The 14,790-nt window shown below is 44.2% G+C and overlaps 1 protein-coding gene and 1 pseudogene across 2 annotated transcripts in view; one reads left to right on the plus strand and one right to left on the minus strand.

The window, feature by feature from the left end:
• Window positions 1-689: 689 nt before the first annotated feature.
• On the minus strand, window positions 690-808 carry LOC120368033 (5S ribosomal RNA; annotated as a pseudogene).
• A 578-nt stretch (window positions 809-1,386) lies between these two features.
• APMAP (adipocyte plasma membrane associated protein) overlaps window positions 1,387-14,790 on the plus strand; it is a 30,260-nt gene continuing 16,856 nt past the window's right edge. Inside the window, exons 1-2 of one of the 2 annotated variants that reach the window (XM_039479406.2) lie at window positions 1,387-1,557; window positions 12,523-12,639. In XM_039479406.2, the coding sequence (XP_039335340.1) occupies window positions 1,463-1,557; window positions 12,523-12,639 (212 nt within the window). In that variant the 5' untranslated portion in view covers window positions 1,387-1,462. The remainder of the gene's footprint in view (window positions 1,558-12,522; window positions 12,640-14,790) is intronic. The other variant, XM_074406163.1, reaches the window with a different exon arrangement.

Consider the following 14,790-nt stretch of genomic DNA (forward strand, 5'->3'; position numbering starts at 1 on the left):
CCTGGATTTAATAGCTGTACTGGCTATACTCAACGACACATACTGAAGTGAAACGTTGCTGAGGCCTGAATTATTACCTGGATCTCTGCAGAACTGGATTTGCATAGCTCTCCACTTTCCTCAAGCTGGTTCTTCAGCTCTTTGAATGAATGAATAAAAAACATTCACATGGAATTCTAGTGCCACCTGTCACTGAAAAAGGCAATGGCACGTTTCTACCAGGAAAGCCTCCAAGAGATTATTTCTTAACACTGCATTTTGAACGTAGCTTTTCCAGAGAGGATTCCTCGTGCCACTGGTAACAGGCTTTGATTTCTTCTGCCTGGCCCTCCCTGTCACTTCCACCAGATTCGATTCCTCTTTCAATCCCTTTGCCTGTCAAATGCTCTCACAAGATCCAGTTCTTCCCCTTAGAAGCAATCACTACATTTGATAATTTTACATGAATATTTTATGATGATGATGATCTGGTTAAAGTCATCCTTCCCACTGGTTTAACGTCCACAAGGAGAGGCCTTGTCTGTGGTTCGCCCACCATCATCTCCCAGCACCTGTGAACATTTCTGGTTCACTACAATCCTGTTGAAACAAAGATGCCTCTTGATGCTTTGATAATTTCTACTTCTACGTTGCCTTTACTTAAGCGTAATCCTGTTTTTTTTATTTTTATTTTTTAAAATTTTTAAAAAAGTCTACAGCACCCAGTATTCCCAGGCAGTCTCCCATCCAAGTACTAGCCAGGCCCGACCCCGCTTAGCTTTCGAGATCAGACAAGATCGGAAGCGTTCAGGGTGGTATGGCTGAAAACAAGGGTAATCCTTTAATAAACTTTATCAAATGTCTGTTTTAACAGTCACAAACAGATTTAATACTCAACGTCAGGCCTTAACCAGAGGGAAACATTTTCTAGCCCAAGTTTTCCCCTTCACCGGGTCAGCAGGGGAAGGATGTAATTTTCAGGCAGGGGGTGACTTCGCTCCCAGGGCGTGAACGCGCTATTTTGACGCTGCCTGTAAGAACGGTGTCTCTGACACTGAATAAACGGCACCATCCTCTCAACGACCAAAGCGGCCAGCATCGCGGGCCAGCACGTCCGAAGTGCGCCATGAGTATTCCCGTCCTCAGAAACGGGAGACGGAGGCGGCATGCGCAGGGGTCGGGCCCGACGGGCCCGAGGTTGAATCACTCGCGTTCCGGGCCCCGGAGTCCGAGACGGGCGGAGACCTCGGCAGCCTCAGTTGCTCGTTCTAAGCAAGTTCCGAGCCGCGCTCCCGGGAAGCCACTGTCGGTCGCCAAGGGCGCGGGAAACCTCCCGCCCCAGAGACCGGAAGGGGCGGGGGAAGCGCTGCGGATTGGCCCCTGGGCGCAACCTCATTTCCGCGCGCCGGGGAGGGCGGGCCTGGCGCCTGAGGCGGCGCGGCTCAGCGCCCGTTGGCGGCGGGGGTGGTTGGGCGTCCGTACCATGAGTGAGGCGGACGGGCTGCGACAGCGGCGGCCCCTGCGGCCGCAGGTTGTCACGGACGATAATGGCCAGGCCCCGGAGGCTAAGGACGGCAGGTAAGTCGGACTCCCAGACCGGGCGCTGAGCCGGGCCGAGCGGAGGGCGACCCTCCCGGACAGCGGCGACAGCAGTCACCGTCAGCCTGGGGGGATGCGGTGCCGAGCGCGTGGGCAGTGCCCTCTCGTTTAATCTCCAGGGAAAACTTGTTTTTCCGAGGAGGAAACGGGCTCCGACAGGCTGGATGCCTCTGCCAGGTCCTTGAGGTTCCGGTGCACCCTGCGCCGGGTAGTCAGTTATCCGTGGCTCTCCGGGTCCGTTCTGTGCCTGCCTTCCCCTCACTCCTGCCCCACCCTACAGAGCGGTCGCTTCCTCGCCTTTCCTTCGCTCCCCTCCCGCTGCGCTTCCTTTGGCTCATCTCATCTCCCGGGGGGCCGCCGCCTGGCCAGGGCCCTGCGTCTTCCTGGTCCCCCACTCGCACTTTCCTAAAGGAAGGAGGTCCCACGAGGTGCTGGGGTGATCCGGCGAAGAGATGGCTTCTACACTTGCTCTTTTGCACTTACGCCCCTCACGCTGCATGACCAGACCTCACCGCGGTGCTTGGAAAGAGTGGAGAACAGAAGTGACATTGTAGGCATTTTTTTTTTTTTTTTTTTGAGAATTCACCCTTGCAGGTTTTTCCTGATAGGAATGGAGAAACATAGGAAACTGTAGTTGTTGACGTCTAAGAAATTCCAGGTTTTGCCTTTTGGCTCCTCTCCCATCTTCCAGAATGTAAAAATGCTGCATTTTGTTAGCTAAAAACGGAATCATGATCCGTGCACCTAGATTTCAATATAAGATACTTAAAATTCACTTTCCAATTTTGTGTCCTGAATTTTGTAACTTTTAAGTTTTGAGGAAGACTCAAGAGGCCCCATAGACCAAGCTCGAAGTTGTGAAACTGATTTGACTTATATTTGATAGAAATATTGGAAATATTTGTTGATCAGTAGTGTGCCAAGAGGTGGTGTGGTACATATGAATGAGAGGCAGTTTTTGCCCCTGTATACTGAGTTTATTGACTGATCATAAGAGGAACACACTTGAAGGAGAGCGGTGGCAGAGCATTTAAGCTCTAGAGAGGCAATTTAGAGAGAAGACTTTGCGGTGACAGTTGACTCCTTGGGCCAGTGGAAAGATCAGGAAGATGCTCCCATATGTCCTGACCAACCATTCTGGGTTGCCCTGGACTGGGGTTTCCAAGGATGTAGAACTTTCAGTGCTAAACCTGGGCAAACTGGGAGAATCTGGTCACCCTACTTACTGTGAATAAATCATCTGTTGATGAAGGCATTTAGAGTGGACATGCAAGAGGTGGCAACTGTTTCCTACAGAAGTCTTAAAAACAAGGCATTTTTACCTGAGAAATGAAAGAGCAGTGGCCCAAGTTTGTCATTAGGTGCAGGGTGTTGAAAACCAGGGCATAGAGCCCTCAACTCTCAAGTCGACTTGCTCACGCTTCTGCCCCAGGGCAGAGAGGCAGATTTAATTGTTTCTTTTTTTTCTTTTTCTTTTTCTTTTTTTTTTTTTTAGGTTCTCTGTGAGGATTTCTTAATGACTAAGTAAATCTGGTTTTGAAGTCCTTTTTTACTGCCTGATCTTTTCCAGTGTGCCTTTTATATTTGCATTTAGTTACTTTCTTGACTTCCCCTGTCCGTGAACGTTGTTTCTGTTTCCCTGTGTTTGTTCTTGTTGTTTTTTTTTTTTTTTAAATCCCTTTTCTGTATATCTGTAATGATCTCTTTCAAAATGAGGTCTTGTTACCACCCTTCCTTTCTGCATTTATTATTGTAATATGGTATCTGTTTTTTCTTATTTTTCTTCTGCAGTTCTCTTCATTTTCATTTCTTTTGTGGTCATTTCTATTAGTTCATGTAATAGTATTCTTGATTACCTTAAAAGTCGAGGGTTCAACATAAGCCAGGAAAGCCTGTGTATAGTGGGTAAAGTAAAGGAATCTAAATTAGGAAGCAAAAACATGAAACTGTTAGGATAAACTTTAGCACTTTAGGTGTGCTAAATAGAATGAAGGAAGCCTTGAAAGGCATATTGCTAAATTGATGGAACTGAGACATAGATTTTAGCAATGCAAAGGACCCCTAGCAATAAGTTGGCTGGTCTCCCAACTTTTGGCGTGAAAGGTGGTGTTTGCTTTGTTTTGCTGATGAGATCATTGAGGTCTATGTGAGCGAGGTAGTTTATATGAAGTTACAGAGAATAGAGCTAAAAGAGAAATGAAAATGAATGCTGAAAATAGAACTGGTAACTGGACAATGAGAAGCGTATTTTTAAAATTATGCTTTGGAAATGAGATTTTATGCCAAAGCTCTTGAATTTCTGTATTCAGATCCAGTGGAGAATTTGGTTGGTAAATTCTTATATTCATTGTGGAACACAGATGAGCTAAGCACTTTAACATACCAGTACAAGCTTATAGTTATTATTTGACATTGATTTCCCCAAATGCTTTAGAAACTTAACTATACACTGTGGAACTATTCCTTTCCTTTGGAACATAGTTCTATCTAGGAAGAGAACTGTTTAATGTCCATAAATGACTCTTTAGGGGTGCAGAATGAATATATTTTCTTTAAAAAAAAAAAAGAAGAAAGAGAAAGAAAGAAAAAGAAAGAATAATAATAATGAAAAAAAGAATGAAGGAGAGGAAGAAAGAGGAAGAGGGAGAGAGAACGGGGGTGTTGCTTTATTGCCGGGGCTAAAATACAGTCTAAAAATGGGTATGCCTATAATTGTGCTTAATAATAGAGACATAAAAAAAAAGAGGGAAGAAAATAACTAACAAGCAGCCAACCAATATTTCATTTAAACCTGTAAATAGGTGTGATGTAGTACTGATAAGAGTGTATATTTTGTGTATTTGAAGTGGAGAGTTCTGTAAATGTTAATTAAGTCTACTTGTTCTGGATCTGAGTTCAAGTCCTGGATATCGTTGTTAACTTTCTGTCTCATTGATCTGTCTAATATTGATGTTGAAGTCTCCCACTGTTATTGTGTGAGAGTCTAAGTCTCTTTATAAGTCTTATATATCTGGGTATTCCTGTATTGGGTGCGTATATATTTAGGATCTTTAGCTCTTCTTGTTACATTGATCCTTTTATCATTATGTAATATCCTTCTTTGCTTCTTTTGATCTTTGTTGCTTTAAAGTCTATTTTATCAGCAAAAATGGAAACTCCTGCTTTTTATTTATTTATTTATTTATTTATTTTTTGCTCTCCGTTTGGTTGGTAAATCTTTCTCCATCCCTTTGTTTTGAGTCTGTGTATCCTTGTATGTGAGATGGGTCTGGATGCAGCATACCGACGGGTCTTGGCTTTTTTTTGGCCTGTCTGTGTCTTTGGATTGGGGAATTTAGTCAATTTAAATTTAGAATTTATAATAATATATGTGAGTTTAATACTGGCACTTAATGTTAGCTGGCTGTTTTGCCCATTAGTTGATGTAAATTCTTGATTATGTTGATGCTCTTTATTTTTTGGCATTTTTTAGAAAGGCTGATACTGGTTGTTCGTTTCTATGTGTAGTGGTTCTTTCAGAAGCTCTTGTAAAGCAGGCCTGGTGGTGATGAAATCTCTGAGTGCTTGCTTGTTCACAAAAGATTTTATTTTTCCTTTGCTTATGAAGCTTAGTTTGGCTGGATGTAAAATTCTGGGTTGAAAGTTCTTTTCTTTGAGGATGTTGAATATTGGCCCTCACTCTCTTCCGGCTTGTAGGGTTTCTGCTGAGAGATCTGCTGTGAGTCTGATAGGCTTCCCTTTGTGGGTAACCTGACCTTTCTCTCTGGCTGCCCTTAGTATTTTCTCCTTCATTTCAACCCTGGTTGAATCTGACGATTATGTGTCTTGGGGTTGGTCTCTTTGTGGAATATCTTTGTGTTGTTCTCTGTATTACCTGAAGTTGAATATTGACCTGCCTTGCTAGGTTGGGAAAGTTTTCCTGAATAATATCCTGAAGCATATTTTCCAGCTTGGATTGATTCTTTTCGTCACATTCAGGTACACCTATCAAATGTAGATTAGGTCTTTTCACATAGTCCCATATTTCTTGGAGACTTTGATCGTTCCTTTTTATCCTTTTTTCTCTAATCTTGTCTTCTCGTTTTATTTCATTAAGTTGGTCTTCGACCTCTGATATCTTTTCTTCTGCTTGATCAATTCGGCTGTTAAAACTTGTGCCTAGTTCGTGAAGTTCTCGTGTTGTGTTTTTCAGCTCCATTAATTCACTTATATTCCTTTCTAAATTGTGTATTCTTGTTAACATTTCGTCAAACTTTTTTCAAAGTTCTTAGTTTCTTTGCATTGGGTTAGAGCAAGTTCTTTTAATTCACAGAAGTTTCTTATCATTCATCTTTTAAAGCCTGCTTCTGATAATGGAACACACTTGTTCTCCATCAGGCCTTGTTCCGTTGCTGATGAGGAACTGTGATCCCCTGTAGAGGGGGAGGCATTCTGATTCTGGGTATTCTCAGCCTATTTAGGCTGGTTTCTTCCCTTCGTTTTAGATTTATCCATCTGTGGTCTTTATAATTACCATCTTTATAGTTGGGTTTCCGAGTGGATGTTCAACTTGTTGATTCCCAGTGCTAAAATCTGAGCAACCCACTGCACTGGCCAAAACAGCAGCGTTAAGATTGATGGTGCTTTTTTGACTGCACCAAGAATCGCGGCACCAAGGCAGCGGCAAAACCGCCTCGCCAGCCACAAGAGTCGCACTGGCGACCCGTGGGGCTCCTCCGCTGGGAATCTCCTGGTGCATGAGCAACAAAAATTCGTCTGAAAGTGTGGCATCCTCTCATTCTCTGTGCTTTCACTGGGAGCTACAATCCGGAGCTGCTAGTGATAAGCCATCTTGGATCTCTCTCCCTCCAGAATGAATATATTGAGGATTTAATATATTTTACTACATTAAATTCTGTATAATTCTGCTTTTTCAATAAATTTCTGAAGGATTTTAGTCTAATTAAAAGTCTCTACTAGGTCCATTTTCCTTTTTCCTCTTGGAGACTAAGGAGTAAGGCAGGCAGTATGGAGAAACGGATGAGGCATTCAGGAATTCATGAGGAGTCAGGCAGCTGGAGTGTTTGTCTCAGCTCTGCCCCAGGTGTATATTTTCAGGTGGCTTTTTAAACTTGTTTCTTAATTTCTTATTTTTTCTAAGGATAAAATGATGAATCTAGGAGCCCCAGTTTAAAGGATTGTGAAAATGAACAAATTCAATAATCTGTCAGTAAAAAAGATAGGTTGATGCAGTTTGACTTTCTCAGGTTGCAGGGATCACCTTGACACATGAGGCTGCTGGTCCCCTATGAATTTGGGGCTAACAGGTTTTCCACAACAATCACAGGTGAATTTTGATCTCTTGGAGTCTGCTTGTTGGGACTTTAGTTCAGGACCCAAGGCCCTGATGTCCTTTGTGCAGAGTTAGAGCCTACCCTTCAGACTCCGCCAGATCGGCTGGTGAATCTACAGAAGATTTTGCAAATTGTGGGCTGGCCAACAGCAATTGTCAAATCCTGTTGCATCACTGTGGTTGTGCTCTTGCCTTTAGAGAGCATAGGCAATTTCAGGTTGCAGATGTCCTCCTGGAGATGGGCATCCCTTTCAAGAGAACGGGACAAACAAATTGATTTCTCAAACTGCGTCTGGGAACTAAGTTGCCAACCTTCCTGGATGTGTCAGCAAGGATGGGAACCTGCAGTGCTTTGTCAGTGAAAATGGATAGGGATCGATATAGTGTCCTTTACTTAAGTTAAAATAAAGAGGGTAAGAGGGAGGCAGGCACCGAGAAAAGACAGAAGAATTGTAGTTGACTATGAGTTTGCAGGCAGCAACTCTGATGAGGGCCTGCCAAAAAGTTAATGAACCCTGGGCTAAAATAAGTCCGGTGCCCAGAGCAGGGGTCCAGGAGCTGTGGTTGATTCATGTATATAACAAGCTAACTCCATTTCAAGTAGTCAGGAACCACACATGGCTAGTGGCTATTGTATTTCCATCATTGCAGAAAGTTCTGTTGGACAGTGCTACTCAAGGAGTTTTGTTTAAATTTAAGCCAGTATTTCTAATACGTGACCACAGAACTTCCCAGTGGAGGCTGGATCAGGTGGGGTGGGGAGGTGTTGGTGAACTTGGGGAAGGGAGTTGGATAGAGTTAATGGTGTCCAGCTGCACATCAGGAACAACGGATGAAAAAGTTTTTAGGCCCACCCTGCATCTACCAAACCAGAATCTCTGGGTCTTGTTTAAGGTTTCTCAGGTCATCTTGATGTAGCCCATCTAGGAGTTGGCAGCCTTTGGGAACAGTAGACTCAGTGGCCTTTAAGAGAGTGTTACTGCTAGATCCCTGGCACTGGGACACAAATCTTTGCCCCTGGACTTTTGGCTTTCTTTCTGGCTGTAAGTACCGTGGCTTTCAGTCCTGGCTGGACTTTTTGTTTTGTACGTAATTGAGCCTTTAACCATTGTGTGAAAGGGCAACCAGATATTTAAACGGGGTGTCACCAGCTCTGAATCAGATTACCACATCAAGATTTTAAGAAGGTAAGCTGCAGTGTGGTAAAGGAGAGGTCACAATGTTGGAATCCAGGGATCACATCAGCTTCCTTTGCAGACAGGAGCGTCCCTGTTGGACTCAGTACCTGAGTGCAGTGAGGGCAGCGCTTAGGGCCGGCAGCCATATCTTCACCATCCATCTTTCAGTGTGCTTGTCTCTCTTTGGGATTTACACTGTCAAAAACGTTTCTGTCATTTCCTTGTAACCAGCCCTGCTTTAGTGTACAAGTAATTCATTTCTGTTGTGTTGGAAGACTTTACATCACTTAAAGAAAGTCACCTGGGTTGAAGAGTATCCTAGCCACTGGAGTGGCAGTTTGCATAGTGGAGTCACTGACTTTGTTTTTTTTTTAAACATCTTTATTGAGATGTAATTTGCATACCATAAAATTAACCTACTTAAAATGTCCAAATCAGTGATTTTTAGTATAATCTTCCATTTTGCAATAATTACCACAATCTAAGTGTAGAACATTTTTGTCACTGTCAACTTTTTTTTTTAGTCAAGGTGAAATTCACGTAACAGACAATTAATCATTTTAAAGTACACAGTTCAGTGATATTTAGTGTATTCACGATGTTGAGCAACCACCAGCTCTCTCTGGTTTTAAAACTGTTTGATCAAGGTGTTTGCCTTTTACCTATTAAGTAATCACTCCCATTTACCCCTCCCACACAAATGTTCTTCAGCAGATGAGTAGGGCTGGACATGGTCGCTCATGCCTGTAATCCTAGCACTTTGGGAGGCTGAGGCAGGAAGACTGCTTGAGGCCAGGAGTTCAAGACCAGCCTGGACAATGTAGCAAGACATTGTCTCTACAAAAAGTAAAACAATTAAGGCCGGGCGTGGTGGCTCAAGCCTGTAATCCCAGCACTTTGGGAGGCCGAGGCGGGTGGATCATGAGGTCAAGAGATCGAGACCATCCTGGTCAACATGGTGAAACCCCATTTCTACTAAAATACAAAAAAATTAGCTGGGCATGGTGGCATGTGCCTGTAATCCCAGCTATTCAGGAGGCTGAGGCAGGAGAATTGCCTGAACCCAGGAGGCGGAGGTTGCGGTGAGCCGAGATTACGCCATTGCACTCCAGCCTGGGTAACAAGAGCGAAACTGTCTCAAAAAAAAAAAAAAAAAAAAAGTAAAACAATTAGCCAGACATGATGGTACACACCTATAGTCCTAGGTACTTGGGAGGCTGAGACAGGAGGATCACTTGAGCCCAGGAGTTTGAGATTACAGTGAGATATGACCATGCCACTGTACTCCAGCCTGGTAGACAGACTGAGACTGTGACTTGATATTTAAAAAACAAACAAACAAAAAACAGATGAATGGGCAGCAAGTTGTGGTATATACATATGTAATCAACTGTTGACAGGAACTATGTATGGATACATACTGCAACTTAGGTGGGCCTAGAAAACACACTGAGTGAAAGAAGCAAGTCATGAGGGGTCATATATTGTGTGACTCTGCTTATATGAAATGCTTAGAATAGGCAAATCAACATGAGCTTTCACAGAGTTTTCAAACTTTGGCTCTGAAGGGCTCTGGGTCTGGGCATCCTCCACTCCTTCCTCTTGCCCTTGGCAGGCAGTGCTTCTAATAGTGACCGCAGGCATACAGGCACATCTGGCTCTCAGTCGTGCTTTTCCAGCTCTTGTGCTGGTTGTGGGAAAGCCACTAGAGCCTTTCCCCACCCACTTCCTTCATTTGTGAAGGAGAGAAATACCTAGTTGCGTCTGGTTGCCCACATAAAGCACGTTTTATGGCATACTCTCATTTTCACTGTGTTTGCCATTCCTCTTTTCCTGACCCTACTCCTTTCCCTGCTGCAGACCTCTCAGGTTGCATGAGCCTGCCGTTGTGTCCGGTCATAGTTGGTCTGTGCTTTGTAGACGTTTTCATGCCTGTGGTTCTCATACCTTTGGCTGGTGTAAGTCAGTCACATTAGAAGATTATTTGGTCCTGGGGTTTGGAGACAGGACTGGGAGGGAGAGGTTGACCTGACTTTCCCCTTCTTTCTCACCTGCCCTCTTCTAGGAGCCTGGGATCTCGTGGCCTCTCCCCGGGTTGGGTATGTGGCATTTTATTTGGGTTTGTAGGACCTGGACCACCTCCTTTTCCACCTAATAAAAGGGGTAAGGATGGCAATGTGGCATTTTACCTGGTCTCAGGTACGGGGTGAGCTGTGAACCTCTTATGAGTGAAGAAGAGGAAGTTAGGGACAAATTCATTTTTGGAAGATTATTAGAAGAAAAATGGACATAAAATTCTCATCAGCAAAAGGAAATGCCAAAGGAAGAAGGCAGTGGTTAGCACTGCCCCTGGGGTTGTCCTGCTCTGGAGGAGAGAGCAGCAGGAGAAACAGGGCCTCGCCTTCAGCACTCTGGAAATGTCCTTAATTGGGTCCAGTTTCAGCTTTTAGAGGTTCTGCTTTCCACGTAACTGCAGGATGTGATTCAGCCAAGGTTTCTGCCACGCGTTACAGGATCCACTTTCCTCCAGTTTTCAATCCCACATTCCTGACAAACTTCCATACCCTCCCCAGCACTGCCAACAGTGTTGTACCCAGTTAGGTTTCTCCAAGGCGATGTTTTTTTTTTTCCTGCTTTGCTCCTCTCTTCCTTCTGAGCCCTCACGAGCAGAGTCTCTTAACATTCATAGTTTTACGACTGTGTTCAAGGAAATCTAGGCTTTTTCTATGCTGCTCCTCAGAATTCTTCCATCCTTCACCCACAGCTCGATTCCAAAGCTACTTCCACATTTTTAGATATTTGTTACAGGAGCATCCCACTTCCAGGTGCTGGAAACTAGTTTAACTAGAAAACTGTTAATTTTTATGGTTGCCATTAACAAATCACCACACAATGAGTGTCCTGAACAACACAAGTCTATCATATGATATTTCTCTAGGTCAGAAGTCCTGGGCAAGTCTCCCTTTGCTAAGGTCAGGATATCAGTAGAGTTGTGTTTCTGGAAGGTCTGGGAGACTTGGTTTCGTGCCCACTCAGGTTGGTGGCAGAACCCAGCTGCTCTGCAGAGGTGCTGTCCAAAATGTGAGGGACACTTTGTGAAAGCTGCTTCCTCTTCTTCCCCTTGGTCCTTCCTTTGTCTTTATTTCCGCCTACCCCAGTAGAAATAGAGGGATTTATTTTCTTTTCTGCCTTGTTTGTAAGAATAATGCATGTACAGGACTTTATTTGTTTGTTAAAATCATGCATTTTCAGGAGGTTACCCTGCCTAACACCCTGTTTCACACTGGGGGAAACTGTAGGTTTTGGAGTAGAGACACTGGCCCGGCGTTGCCTGGCTGCTTGTTGGGAAAGAGGACTTGGCCTCCACATTTCTACACCGTACCCGGAACAGAGTTTAACATGTCTCAGTGGCAGAACACTACGCTTGTGTCAAAAATCAAACCCTGCCCCCTGAAATCAAGTCTGTTTTGTTAAGTGTGAGTCTTGATTTTTTCTTTGTCAACACTTTAATTTTTTTGGATGGAAGAAAATAATCTTACCTTAGGAACTCATGATTTTATTCATTTTAAGTTAATATTTATATCAAGCATTTAGTAAATTTGAATTCAATTTATGTAAACAAATAATGATTCTGTGATGTTTACTTAGTAGCAAGAGGCCAAATGTTTTTACTTGTTTACCAGATGAGAAATACTATATGTAAAGATGGGTCTGGTCATTTGTCCACATACTTCACCCAGGATTCCCAGGGAAGCTTTCAGATCTTCCCAAGGGTTTAGGAGTGATGACTTGGAATGCGAACTTTTAAGATCCTGTGTGGATAACTGTCAGTATCTGTCAAACTTCTTCTATTAGGTTGAAGAACTGGGAGGTCCTTTTGAATTCCTAAAAGTAGGCTGGGAAAATTACTGGGGAATTGGATTCTCAGGAATTTGTTCTGCTTCCATGTCCTTCATGAATTTAGCACTCTCTTCTATCCGTGAGAATCTTGGGGCTGTGCAGTACTGATTGTTGCTGCTTTGAATCCATGCACCAGGAAATCGTGGCTTTCGAGAATTACCCACCTTTTCTGTGAATGAGTATGCACCATTTACATCATTAGAAGCCTTTTTTACCATTACATTTTGTGCTCCTCAGTTCTTTGACTTTGCCTTCTTTAAAACCCTGCTAGAGGATTCAAGATCTGGAAAGTAACTGATCCAACATATCATACACAGGGGAAGCTGGAAGATTAAAAAAAAGAACAACAACAAAGGTGTGTTTGCCAATCCTAGCAAACAGTGCTAAAGTTTAATCACAGGCTAGAGGTCGGCCACCTTGCAGTGGGTGAACTAAATGAGCGTCCCTGCTCCTTCTGGGAGGGCTTTCGGACCAGCCAACCTTGTCACCGTCTGAGACTCAGCTGATTGCCTTTGTATCTTTTATTTCTGGCAGCTCCTTTAGTGGCAGAGTTTTCCGAGTGACCTTCTTGATGCTAGCTGTTTCTCTCACCGTTCCCCTGCTTGGAGCCATGATGCTGCTGGAATCTCCTATAGATCCACAGCCTCTCAGGTAGGCTGCCCTGCAGTCCTCAGGAGGGGTTGCTTGACAAAATGTAATAGGCTGAAATAATTTCTAAGGAATGGAGGGTGCTGAAATCAGTCTGTTCTGAAAGGTAAGTTTGAGAAAAAGTTTTGTGATTTCTTTAGTACCTGGGTTTTTATGCTGAATTAGATGTTACTCAGGAAATATGCCTGGTATTTCCCTGTCATTGTTAAAAAAAACTGCATAAACCAAAAATAAAATTTCAAAATTAGAGAGGCTTAATAATCATTAGAGACAGTCAACTGTAATTCATTTCAAGTAACAAAAGCACACACAAATGGAGCTTAAGTTACCTCATTACAGTTTTATAAGTAACTGATTTTCTACAAAACCTATAATCAGTATTTTTTTTTCCTAAGTTACCTTTCACCAATAGAGATCTATGAGCAATGCAGTCCATTATAATTTGAAAAAAGTAGCGTATATGTAGGGCTCCCTGAAATAGATTCTTGTTTGTAATTATAGTGGTACAGAGCCAGGCTCTCATCGATGTGGTGATCTATGACTTCCATGTTGGCCTAGTTGCAGGAGGGTTGTATAGTCTGGTTCAGTAATTTCCTGGTTCCCCTTGCAACTGCTGATGGGGTGAAGCCATCTGAAGCTTATTTTAAACGAATTAGTCCATGTAAAGCTTTAAAAACTTGAGACAAGAATTATATCTAGTTAAAGAGTGAATATAACATACTAACTAGATAATGTAGTGTTTTATCCATAAAAAATAAGGCTTTATATTGGATCTGATTCACTAAGAATATAGAGGACACGGTTCTGACCTTAGATTGACGTGTGTAGGTGAGTCAGTTTTTGTTGGATTTAGAATAGTGAAGGCTCAGGGTACTGTAAACACACAATTTGCTCATGTAAGATTGAGACTGGGTGAAGGGCTGGGAACTCTAGTCAGCCCCAAGAGTGTCAGCTGTGTAATTCCTGTTGTGCAGGTGGGTCCTCAAACGCATTTATCTGCCTGAGCCAGGCCTGAGGACATCCTGTCTCCGAAGGGGTGTTGGGGGGAGGTGTTGTGTGTTTCTAACCCTTCTCAACAGAGCAGGATGGCCCATTCTACCTGAAGAGAAACTGATCTGGGCCTTCTTGGATAGTCCAGTTGGCTAAGGTGGGGAGGGAACTATGTCCACAGTCAGGGATTAGAAGCTTGGGTTGCGGGGCAGGCCTTGGAAAAGGAGGCTGAGATTGAGCTTTGAGTTGGAGAGAGAGAGTGGAGCCTCAGTGAGTGAAGACCTTTGATCTCAGGAAAGATGAGTTTATGTGCAGAAAGAGTGGTGAAGAAATGCACTAGGAATAGGGGTACGTAGCCCTGGCCGGACACTGAAGGGAAGCAGGGCCCACTGGGGATTGAAAGTTGTTTGTACAAAGTAAGTTCTGTTTGTGGAGTAGAAGAGCCTGATGAGCAGGGAAAGGAAGAGAAGCAGTGGGACTGTCACAGCCAACAGGGGCCTCTCTCCTGGGCTCAGCTTTAGGAATGGCAGTGGGACCATCACAGCCAACAGGGACCTCTCTCCTGGGCTCAGCTTTAGGAATGGCAGTGGGACCATCACAGCCAACAGGGACCTCTCTCCTGGGCTCAGCCTTAGGAATGGCAGTGGGACCATCACAGCCAACAGGGACCTCTCTCCTGGGCTCAGCTTTAGGAATGGCAGTGGGACCGTCACAGCCAACAGGGGCCTCTCTCCTGGGCTCAGCTTTAGGAATGGCAGTGGGACCATGACAGCCAACAGGGACCTCTCTCCTGGGCTCAGCTTTAGGAACGGCAGTGGGACCATGACAGCCAGCAGGGGCCTCTCTCCTGGGCTCAGCTTTAGGAATGACAGTGGGACCATCACAGCCAACAGGGACTTCTCTCTTGGGCTCAGCTTTAGGAATGACAGTTGAACCGTCACAGCCAACAGACCTTGCACCTGGGCTCAGCTTTAGGAATGGCAGTGGGACCGTCACAGCCAACAGGGACCTCTCTCCTGGGCTCAGCTTTAGGAATGGCAGTGGGACCATCACAGCCAACAGGGACCTCTCTCCTGGGCTCAGCTTTAGCAGTGGCAGTGACCTAGTAGGTCACAACAGGCCTTGCTCCTGGGCTCAGCTTTAGGAATAGCACACTCAGAATGG

Source organism: Saimiri boliviensis, chromosome 9 (assembly GCF_048565385.1).
Source record: "Saimiri boliviensis isolate mSaiBol1 chromosome 9, mSaiBol1.pri, whole genome shotgun sequence".
Lineage (NCBI taxonomy): Eukaryota > Metazoa > Chordata > Mammalia > Primates > Cebidae > Saimiri > Saimiri boliviensis.